The 12,119-nt window shown below is 36.7% G+C and overlaps 1 protein-coding gene across 4 annotated transcripts in view; it reads left to right on the top strand.

The window, feature by feature from the left end:
- VPS13C (vacuolar protein sorting 13 homolog C) overlaps positions 1–12,119 on the top strand; it is a 214,651-nt gene that overhangs the window by 60,237 nt on the left and 142,295 nt on the right. For all 4 annotated transcript variants that reach the window (XM_066342855.1, XM_066342851.1, XM_066342853.1 and 1 more), the window contains one exon: positions 1,159–1,221. In XM_066342855.1, the coding sequence (XP_066198952.1) occupies positions 1,159–1,221 (63 nt within the window). The remainder of the gene's footprint in view (positions 1–1,158; positions 1,222–12,119) is intronic.

Consider the following 12,119-nt stretch of genomic DNA (forward strand, 5'->3'; position numbering starts at 1 on the left):
ACATTTTAAAATTTGATGATTTATAATGGTGCCTTTAGTACAATATATCAATACAATGGAGTCAGAAGTAAGAACCACAGGATAATACTTAAAACAAGCTCCTCTTCGAAATATTCTTATTTTCATTTGCATAAATGGTTATCTGTATATTGTAATAGTCTCATTACATTTTTTTGTTTTTCCAGAAGTTAGAAGCAGGGAAGCAGAAAGACAAACTCCTGCATGTGCCTGACCGTGATCCACCTGGCATGCCCACCAGGGAGTGATACTCTACCCATCTGGGGCATTGCTCCATTGCACCTGGAGCCATTCTAGTGCCTGAGGCATAGGCCATGGAGCTGCCATGGAGCCATTCTCAGCGCCTGGGCCAACTTTGCTCCAATGGAGCCTTGGCTGTGGGAGGGGAAGAGAAAGACAGAGAGGAAGGAGAGGGAGAAGAGTGGAGAAGCAGATGGGCACTTCTCCTTTGTGCCCTGGCTGGGAATCAAACCTGGGACTTCTACACACCAGGCTAACACTCTACCATTGAGCCAACTGGCCAGGGCCTGGTGTCATTAAATTTTTATTTCTATATTCATTAAGGAAAATTAGTTACTTGAAAATTGACTTCTTGCCCTGGTCAGTTTTCTCAGTGGTAGAGCATTGGCCTGCATGTGGATGTCCCAGTTTTGATTCCTGGTCAGGGCATACAGGAGAAGTACCTATCTGCTTCTCCACTCCACCCCCTCTTGCTTCTCTTTTGCTTTCTTACAGCCATGGCCCAATTGGAGCAAGTTGGCCCAGGCTCTGAGAATGGCTCGATAACCTCCACCTCAGGTGCTAAGAAGAGCTTGGTTGCTGAGCAATGTAGCAACACTTTGCCCCCTAGTGGGCTTGTCGGGTGGTTCCCAGTCGGGGCGCATGCAGCAGTCTATCTCTGCTTCTCCTTCTTTCACTAAAATTAAAACAAAAAAGAAAGAAAGCTAATTTCTTACATTGCAAAAGTTAAAAAGGTAAAAGCCAAGTGCTTGTTCAAATTTATACTTATACTTTCATTCGATCACAAACCCTATTTGTTCATGGACTAGTTTAGTTATCATAGCCTAGATATCATAGAAGAAAAAAATATTCTATCTAATAATCGTGTTTCTTGTTTACAAGTGTCTCTTTATTTTTTAGGATTTAGAAAAGTCTCTAGATGTTTTTAACATAGTTTTAGCAAGGCAACAAGCTCAAGTTGAGGTAAGTATTTTTATTAACTGATTTTTTTTAAACATGTTAATATTATTCCTTTAAACCTGGATTAAGAAATCTTAAGTTTCATGAGATGATGTTGAGATTTGCTTAATTGAGAATAAAGGTTGAGTTTTCACAGCTTAATTTTGTCTTAGGAGAAAATTAAAATATTGAGGCAAAAAAGGTGATATTAAGGGGAAGGATTTTTAAATTCTATTAAAAAGTTTTAACTCACCTCCTAAAAGAAAGTCACCCATAATTTTAGCAACACAGAATGCTAACCTGTTAACTTTTGACATACAGACTCTTAGTGTTTTTCCATGTGTGTACCTACTTATGCTTCTTACCCTTCATTTTTTCCACTTCATTGCTTTGTTTTATCTTCTCTCTGTTTCTTCCTTCCCTTCACTGATCTATTTTCTGTCCTTGCTCCATTTTTCCCCCCTCCCTTTCTCTCTCTTCTCTTTCTTCCTTTTTCCTTCTTTTTTTTCAAAATTGGAATCAGTCTGTTTATAATGTTTTGTAATTGCTAATTTATCCCACTTGGCACCTTCTCTCCATTGTTCCATGTTATCTCTGTTATTCTGTAACATGTTTTTTTGTATTTAAAATATAAATTACAAGTTCAATACAGTTCATTATAGAAAAGTTATAAAATATAGAGCCACACACACACAAAAAGAAACACCCGTTATGTCACACACCAATAACTGTTGTTAATACATTTCTGCATATTATTTTATTCTTTTTTACATTGATAGATCTCCATACACATGCTTATGTTTTTTAATGGGATTAAAAGCAAATATACTTGTTCATTCCTTTACTAGCATATATTCATTGAGAGGCTGTTGTACTAGCACAGCGATTTTCAACCTTTTTCATCTCATGGCACACAGAAACCAATTACTAAAATTCTGAGACAAAAAAATAGGTATAATTTTGGTTTATTCACACTGGATGGTGGTTATTGTATTAGCTGTTATCATTTTTTACTTGACAGTCTAAGGTAAAGAGGTCAGTGCCCTTGACTAAATAGTTATTACATGTTTTTAAAATTCTTTTGCAACACTGGTTGAAAAATTGCTGTCTTGGCATTATGGTTAGGAGTGTGGATTTGGGATTCAGATGGTCTGGATTATAATCCCAGTTTTGCCAGCTAATACTTGTGTAACCTTGGGCTGGCTGTTTAACATCTTTGTCTCTCATTTTTCTCATTTATAAAATAGGATTAATTCATAGTACCTGCATCATAGAGCTGTTATGAGGAGTAGGTGATAATTGATATAAACCACTCTATTATGTGCCTGGCATATAGTAATCACCGAAGAAGTGACCTTTTTTCTTTATCATCATTATGATTTGCATTAGCATTCAGAACTGAACCGGACAAAAATCCCTTAAGTTATAATGGGAAGAATGATAATAAACAAAAAACAAATGAAAATAAAGTAGAAAGTGATTAAAATAGTGCTGAGGCTAGGCAGTGATGATAATGGGGTTGCAGTTTTAAATAAGGTGGTCAGGGAAAGCTTCACTGAGGATGCATTTGAGCAAAGAGCTGAAGAAGATGGGGGAGCTGATCAGAAAGATACCTGAGGAAAAGTGTACCAGTCAGGAAGAACATAGCAAGTTGAAAGGTTTTGGGGTGGGAGCATATCTGGCTCACTGAAGGAACTGAGCAGAGTGATGAGAGAGGAGACTGGTGATTAATGCAGTCAGAGAAGGAAGGTAGGAGAAGTGAGGGGGTGTTGGAGTTGGGGAGGATGCTAGATTGTGTAGAGTCTTAAAAGCAATTGTGTGGATTTTGGCCTTTACACTGAATTAGGGAACCTTTTTACAAACATAATTTTATAATCTAACTTAAGTTTTGAAAATTCCTCTAACTGCTATTTTGAAGACAAGTGTAGGAGGGAGCACAATACTGAAAACACAGAGATTAGTTAGAATACTGTTGAAGTACTTGAGAAATAACAGTAGCATGGTTGGGAATGATTGTACTGGAGTGATGCCTAAGAGTCAAATTCTGGATATGTTTTGAAGATAGAGTCACTATTTCCCAACTGATGAGAGAGAGAAATGGAGCAGTTGGGAAGACAGAGTTGCCTTGAAATGAGATGGTGAAGACTAGATGGAACAAGTTTGGATGAGATGGGAGAAGATGAATTCAGCTTGTGACCTATTAAGTTTTAGCTGTCTTTTAGACATTAATGTGGCTAGTATATGAAGTATGCAATTGAATATATGAATGTGGAGTTAGAAGAGGAGCCTGTGTTGGAGATAGAAATTTAGTGGGAGTCAGCACACAGATAGCATTTCAAGCTATGACATTGGATGAAATCACCTAAGAAGTTAGAGTAGCTAGAGAAGGGGTGGTCTTGAAAGACCCACAGCATTCTATTGTTTATAGGTCAGAGGGCAAAGGTGACCACAGAGGAGTTGCCAGAGATGTAGGAGGGAAGTCCTATGACTATAATTTCCTCAAAGTCAAGTGAAGAAAGAATATCAAGGAAGAGGGAGTGATCAACTGTGACAGATGCATCTAAGCTGAGGACTGAGAATTGACCATTATCTTTCTCAAATATGAGATGTTTTAGATCTTATATCTTAAAATGACTTTATGAACATACTCTTACATATGTACACATATACATATGTATATATGACCTTTTGATAGTATATCACAAGTTCCTGAGGCTTTGTTCATTTTTTTACTTTTTTTTCTCTCTGGTCTTTAGATTGGAAAATTTCTATAGCTCTGTCTTCAAGTTTACTCTTTTCTCTTGTTTCTGTTTTACTATAGCGCCCATACTCAGAGTTTTTTACTTCAGATATTGTGTTTCTCAGGTCTTAAAATTCCTATTGTTTCTCTAAAGTGTTCATTTCTCTTGTCAAAAATTTTCGTCATTTTAATACCTTTAAGTGTATTTTCCTTTATCTCATGTAATATAGGTTACAGAGTATCTCTGATAGTTTCAACATCTAGGTTATCTGATTATTGGCATCTGTTGATTGCTTTTTTCCCTTTAGAGCTGGTCATATTTTCCTGGGTTTTTGTTTGTTTTGTTTTCATATGTCAAGTAATTTTGTATTGTATCCTGGACATCGTGAATATTGTGTAGTCCCTGAGTCCTATTATCCTCTGGAAACAATTGACATTTTTGTCTTAGTACACTATCTGCTTAGGGTTTGATCTTGAGTTTTGTTTGTCTTCTGTGGATAATGTTTCAAATCTCAATTCAGTTTTTCAATCCTTTGTATTTTGGTTTATGTCTTTTGCACATGAACACTATAGAAATTTGAGACTTGTGCATATTGTTCATATCTCAGTTCTGGTCTTTGAACCTGTGCTGTTTCCATTTAAGTCAGTTTCATACATAGGAAGTTTAATTAGACTGAAATTTGTGCATATTTATAAGGTCTACCGGAAAGTTCTGTTCATTTCTATCACAACAAGTTTCGACACGTAAGCACATGTTTATTTGGCGCATGTGTGCCTCTCTATTTTTATCACTTTAATGTATACATACTGATGTAGCAAATTAACTAAAAGTTTAGAAAAGAGGCAGGCAATGTTCAATAGGAAGAACATCATACTGCATCATGATAATGCCAGGCCACATGCTGCTTTGGGGACTCGTCAAAAAATTGCAGAACTAGGCTGGGAAATTCTGTTGTGTCCACCATATTCCCCGGACTTAGCACCCTCCGACTATCACTTGTTTTTGTCCTTACAAAATTTTTTGAAGGGCAAAAATTCAAAAGTGAAGAAGATATCAAACAAGCACTGGTTCAATTTTTCGCATCAAAAGATAAAACATTTTTCAAAAATGGGATATACAAACTGCCCTCACACCGGGAAGAAATCATTAATAATAATGGCAATTATATTATTATTATTATTATTATTATTATTTTGTATTTTTCTGAAGCTGGAAACGGGGAGAGACAGTCAGACAGACTCCCACATGCGCCCGACTGGGATCCACCCGGCACGCCCACCAGGGGCGACGCTCTGCCCACGAGGGGGCGATGCTCTGTTGCGACCAGAGCCACTCCAGCGCCTGGGGCAGAGGCCAAGGAGCCATCCCCAGCGCACAGGCCATCTTTGCTCCAATGGAGCCTCGCTGCGGGAGGGGAAGAGAGAGACAGAGAGGAAGGAGAGGGGGAGGGGTGGAGAAGCAAATGGGCGCTTCTCCTGTGTGCCCTGGCCGGGAATTGAACCCGGGACTTCTGCACGCCAGGCCGACGCTCTACCACTGAGCCAATCGGCCAGGGCCGCAATTATATTATTTAATAAAGTTTATTGACGGCAAGAAAAATTTGTATTTTGTTTTATTCCAAAAATGGACAGATCTTTCCGGTAGACCTTATATATACAGATATTGTGTTCTCTGATTCTTCCCCCTCCCAAGAGTTTTCTCTGTACACTCGGGCTTTCATGGATTCAATTTGCTCGTTCTGTGACCAGACTGTGGTGTTTCAGGGCTTTAAAAACTGTCTTTACCTCTGTGTTGCTCCATGATTGAGGTGTTCCCTCAGGGCAGAGTGATGTGAAGTACAATAGTTTTCTATGGCTGCATACCAAACTTAGTGGCTTAGAACACATTTATTATTTCAGAGCTTTTGTGGGTCAGGATTCTAGGTGTGGCTTACCTGAGTCCTTTGCTTAAGGTAAGGGCTCAAAATATTGCAATCAAGATGTTGTCTGGGACTTCTGTTTATCTGAGGCATAACTGATGAAGGACCTGCTTTTGTTGGCAGAACTTAGCTTCTTGTGACTGTGCAATGGAGGACTTCAGTTCTTGCCAGATACTGGTTAGAGGCTGCCCTCAGCTCATAAATATCACTTCAGTTCCTTACAAAATGGGCCTCCCAACATAGACAGCCTGCAACATGACAGCTTGTTTCTTCAAAGGGCGAAACTGCAGCAAGACAGTTGCTGTAATTTTATATACATAATCAGTGCATCTTGTCACTTTTGTCATATTATATTGGTTAGAAGCAAGAGGAGGACCCAAGGACAAAAATCCAGAATGGAGAAATTATGGTAGGGCATAATATATGGGGGAAAATGGAAACTCACTCTTTTCAATGTACTCCTCCAAGTTTTGACTCTCCTACACTGTCTGCTACTTTGCGTTTTCAGTCTGTGGTAGATGTATTTTATGTCTCGTTCAGATTTTTTAGTTATAATAAGCATGAAGGATGGGTTGTGGAGGGTTTATGCCACTATGGAACTTAAAATTGATCATTGAACGACAAAAAAGAAGTCAAAGAGCAATTTTTGTAGAATAGTGTGGGTTGAAATTTGATAGGCATGAGAGAAGAAGACTAGGAATTGGGGCAGTAAGTATAGACAGTATGAGTCTTTACCGTAAGGGGGAGTAAAGAGATAAATGGGAGTGGTAATGGGTAGGGAACATGGAGTCAAGAAAAGGTTTTATAACTTTTCTTTCTTTAAAAATATTATTATAGTGTTCCATAGGATTATTTAACCCAACATCATTTTGAATAGCTGAATAGTATTTCATTCTCTATACCAGAATTTGCTTCATTATTTTCTATACTTCATTATTATATTTAATTATAAGTGACACTATAATGCATAGCCTTGTCTATATATTTTCTTAAATATCTCTTATTTACTAAGGACAAATTCTCCAAGGTACAATTGTTGGGTCAGAGAGTATGATTATCTTAAAAGGTATTTGTTGCTGCTGTGGATTAGTCCTATAAATTAGCCAGCAGTGTATATTAATTCGGAAATAGGATTGTTTTAAACAATGTGGAAACGTTATTCTTTCTGTCTCAGTGGCTCTTTACTTAAAAATTTGGAAGATGGTATTGTTTAGAAATATGTGGTCCTAGCTGCTCTGTAACTTAAATATTTGGAAGACTTAGTGTTCAGAAAAATTTCACTTGAACTCTTGACTATATTCCTAACAAAATGCTGTTAGTAGGTATGTAAAGTAAATTAAGTTAATAGACTACATTAACTGCATATTTTTTTTTTTAAATAAATTTTTATTAATGGTAATGGGATGACATTAATAAATCAGGGTACATATATTCAAAGAAAACATGTCTAGGTTATTTTGTCATTAAATTATGTTGCATACCCCTCGCCCAAAGTCAGATTGTCCTTCGCCACCCTCTATCTAGTTCTCTGTGCCCCTCCCCCTCCCCCTAACTCTCCCCCTGTTCTCCCTCCCCCCACCCCTGGTAACCACCACACTCTTGTCCATGTCTCTTAATCTCACTCTTATGTTCCACCAATGTATGGAATCATGTAGTTCTTGTTTTTTTCTGATTTACTTATTTCACTCCTTATAATGTTATCAAGATCCCACCATTTTGCTGTAAATGATCTGATGTCATCGTTTCTTATGGCTGAGTAGTATTCCATAGTGTATATGTGCCACATCTTCTTTATCCAGTCTTCTATTGAAGGGCTTTTTGGTTGTTTCCATGTCTTGGCCACTGTGAACAGTGCTGCAATGAACATGGGGCTACATGTGTCTTCACGTATCAATGTTTCTGAGGTTTTGGGGTATATACCCAGTAGAGGGATTGCTGGGTCATAAGGTAGTTCTATTTGCAGTTTTTTGAGGAACCACCATACTTTCCTCCACAATGGTTGTACTACTTTACAGTCCCACCAACAGTGAATGAGGGTTCCTTTTTCTCCACAGCCTCTCCAACATTTGCTATTACCCGTCTTGTTGATCATAGCTAATCTAACAGGGGTGAGGTGGTATCTCATTGTAGTTTTGATTTGCATTTCCCTAATAACTAATGAAGCTGAGCATTTTTTCATATATCTGTTGGCCATTTGTATCTCTTCCTGGGAGAAGTGTCTATTCATGTCTTCTTCCCATTTTTTTATTGGATTGTTTGTTTGTTTGTTGTTGAGTTTTATGAGTTCTTTGTAAATTTTGGAAATTAGGCCCTTATCTGAGCTGTTGTTTGAAAATATCATTTCCCATTTAGTTGGCTGTCTGTTTATTTTTATATCAGTTTCTCTTGCTGAGCAAAAACTTTTTATTCTGATGTAGTCCCATTCATTTATCTTTGCCTTCACTTCTCTTGCCATTGGAGTCAAGTTCATAAAAAGTTCTTTAAAACCCAGGTCCATGAGTTTAGTACCTATGTCTTCTTCTATGTACTTTATTGTTTCAGGTCTTATATTTAGGTCTTTGATCCATTTTGAATTAATTTTAGTACACGGGGACAGGCTGTAGTCGAGTTTCATTCTTTTGCATGTGGCTTTCCAGTTTTCCCAACACCATTTGTTGAAGAGGCTTTCTTTTCTCCATTGTGTGTTGTTGGCCCCTTTATCAAAGATTATTTGACCATATATATGTGGTTTTATTTCTGGGCTTTCTATTCTGTTCCATTGGTCTGAGTGTCTATTTTTCTGCCAATACCATGCTGTTTTGATTATTGTGGCCCTATAATATAGTTTAAAGTCAGGTATTGTAATGCCCCCAGCTTCATTCTTTTTCCTTAGGATTGTTTTGGCTATTCGGGGTTTTTTATAGTTCCATATAAATCTGATGATTTTTTGCTCTATTTCCTTAAAAAATGTCATTGGAAGTTTGATGGGAATTGCATTAAATTTGTATATTGCTTTGGGTAATATGGCCATTTTGATTATATTTATTCTTCCTATCCAAGAACAAGGAATATTTTTCCATCTCATTGTATCTTTTTCGATTTCTCTTAACAATGCTTTGTAATTTTCATTATATAGGTCCTTTACATTCTTTGTTATGTTTATTCCTAGGTATTTTATTTTTTTTGTTGCAATCGTGAAGGGGATTATTTTTTTGAGTTCGTTTTCTAATATTTCATTGTTGGCATAGAGAAAGGCTATGGACTTCTGTATGTTAATTTTGTATCCTGCGACCTTACTGTATTGGTTTATTGTTTCTAATAATCTTTTTGTGGAGTCCTTCGGGTTTTCGATGTATAGGATCATATCATCAGCAAAAAGTGATACCTTTACTTCTTCTTTTCCAATATGGATGCCTTTTATTTCTTTGTCTTGTCTGATTGCTCTGGCCAGAACTTCTAGCACCACATTAAATAAGAGTGGAGAGAGTGGACAACCCTGTCTTGTTCCTGATTTAAGGTAGAAAGTCCTCAGTTTTATGCCATTTAAAATGATGTTGGCTGATGGTTTATCATATATGGCCTTTATCATGTTGAGATATTTTCCTTCTATACCCATTTTGTTGAGAGTCTTAAACATAAAATTGTGTTGTATTTTATCAAAAGCCTTTTCTGCATCTATTGATAAGATCATATGGTTTTTGTTCTTTGTTTTGTTGATATGGTGTATTAACGTTAACCGTTTTGCGTATGTTGAACCATCCTTGAGATTCTGGGATGAATCCCACTTGATCATGATGTATTATTTTTTTAATATGTTGTTGTATTCGGTTTGCCAGTATTTTGTTTAGAATTTTAGCATCTGTATTCATTAGAGATATTGGTCTGTAGTTTTCTTTCTTTGTGCCATCCTTGCCAGGTTTTGGTATGAGGGTTATGTTGGCATCATAAAATGTGTTTGGAAGTATTGCTTCTTCTTCAATTTTTTGGAAGACTTTGAGTAGAATAGGAACCAAGTCTTCTTTGAATGTTTGATAGAATTCACTAGTATAACCGTCTGGGCCTGGACTTTTATTTTTGGGGAGGTTTTTAATAGTTTTTTCTATTTCCTCCCTGCTGATTGGTCTGTTTAGGCTTTCTGCTTCTTCATGACTCAGTCTAGGAAGGTTGTATTGTTCTAGGAATTTATCCATTTCTTCTAGATTGTTGTATTTGGTGGCATATAATTTTTCATAGTATTCTACAATAATTCTTTGTATATCTATGATGTCTGTGGTGATCTCTCCTCTTTCATTTTGGATTTTATTTATTTGAGTCCTGTGCCTTTTTTCCTTGGTGAGTCTTGCCAAGGGTTTGTCAATTTTGTTGATCTTTTCAAAGAACCAGCTCCTTGTTTTATTGATTTTTTCTATAGTTTTTCTGTTCTCTATTTCATTTATTTCTGCTCTGATTTTTATTATCTCCTTTCTTCGGCTGGTTTTGGGTTGTCTTTGTTCTTCTTTTTCTAGTTCCTTAAGGTGTGAAGTTAAGTGGTTTACTTCGGCTCTCTCTTGTTTGTTCATATAGGCCTGAAGTGATATGAACTTTCCTCTTATTACTGCTTTTGCAGCATCCCAGAGATTCTGATATGTCGTATTTTCATTTTCATTTGTCTGTATGTATCTTTTGATCTCTGCGCTTATTTCTTCTTTGACCCATTCATTTTTTAGAAGTATGTTGTTTAGTTTCCACATTTTTGTGGGTTTTCCCCCCTCTTTTTTGCAGTTGAATTCTAGTTTCAAGGCTTTATGATCAGAAAATATGCTTGGTACAATTTCAATTTTTCTAAATTTGCTGATATTGTCTTTGTGGCCCAACATATGGTCAATTCTTGAGAATGTTCCATGTACACTAGAGAAAAATGTATACTCTGTCGCTTTGGGATGAAGTGTCCTGTAGATGTCTATCATATCCAGGTGTTCTAGTATTTCATTCAAGGCCACTATATCTTTATTGATTCTCTGTTTGGATGACCGATCTAGAGCCGTCAGTGGTGTATTGAGGTCTCCAAGTATGATTGTATTTTTGTTAGTTTTTGTTTTAAGGTCAATAAGTAGCTGTCTTATATATTTTGGTGCTCCTTGGTTTGGTGCATATATATTAAGGATTGTTATGTCTTCTTGATTCAGTGTCCCCTTAATCATTATGAAGTGACCATTTTTGTCTCTGAGTACTTTTTCTGTCTTGTAGTCAGCATTATCAGATATGAGTATTGCTACACCTGCTTTTTTTTGGGTGTTGTTTGCTTGGAGTATTGTTTTCCAGCCTTTCACTTTGAATTTGTTTTTATCCTTGTTGCTTAGATGTGTTTCTTGTAGGCAGCATATAGTTGGATTTTCTTTTTTAATCCATTCTGCTACTCTGTGTCTTTTTATTGGTAAGTTTAATCCATTTACATTTAGTGTAATTATTGACACTTGTGGGTTCCCTACTGCCATTTTATAAATTGCTTTCTGTTAGTTTTGTATCTAGTTTGATTCTTCTCTTTTGTTTTTCTATCATTTGTTTCTGTTTGTTTGTGTTCCATACTTCTTTCCTCTGTTGCTACCTTTTTTAAGTCATGTGTTTTTGTGGTGGCTTTTTCTAGGGTGGTTACCATTAAGTAATGAAAAGGGTACCTACCATATTCATTGTAGTACCCTATCTTATAAGTATTTCTGCACTTCATCGTCCTTTGCTACTGTTAATCTCCATTCTCTCCCCCCTTTTTTTTTTCCTTTGTTGTCACAGTTTAAGTTTGGTTTTATTGTGTTCTTGGTGGAGCTGTTACTTGTGGTGTTGTTTTCTTTTGTTCTTTGAATCTGGTTGGAAAACCCCCTTTAGTATTTCCTGGAGTGGGGGCTTTCTCGTGATAAATTCTCTCATCTTTTCTGTATTTGTGAATGTTTTTATATCTCCTTCATACTTGAAGGATAGCTTTGATGGGTATAGTATTCTTGGCTGAAAGTTCCTCTCTTTCAGGGCTTTAAATATTGGGGTCCACTCTCTTCTAGCTTGTAGAGTTTCTGCTGAGAAATCTGATGATAATCTAATAGGCCTTCCTTTATATGTTGTACTCTTCTTTTCCCTGGCTGCCTTGAGAATTTTTTCTTTGTCATTGGTTTGTGTCATCTTTATTATGATGTGCCTTGGAGTGGGTTTGTTGGGGTTAAGAAAACTCGGTGTTCTGTTTGCTTCTTGAATTTGAGGCTTTAGTTCTTTCCACAGGCTTGGGAAGTTCTCGTCTATTATTTGTTTGAGTATATTCT

This window comes from Saccopteryx leptura, chromosome 6 (assembly GCF_036850995.1).
Source record: "Saccopteryx leptura isolate mSacLep1 chromosome 6, mSacLep1_pri_phased_curated, whole genome shotgun sequence".
NCBI lineage: Eukaryota > Metazoa > Chordata > Mammalia > Chiroptera > Emballonuridae > Saccopteryx > Saccopteryx leptura.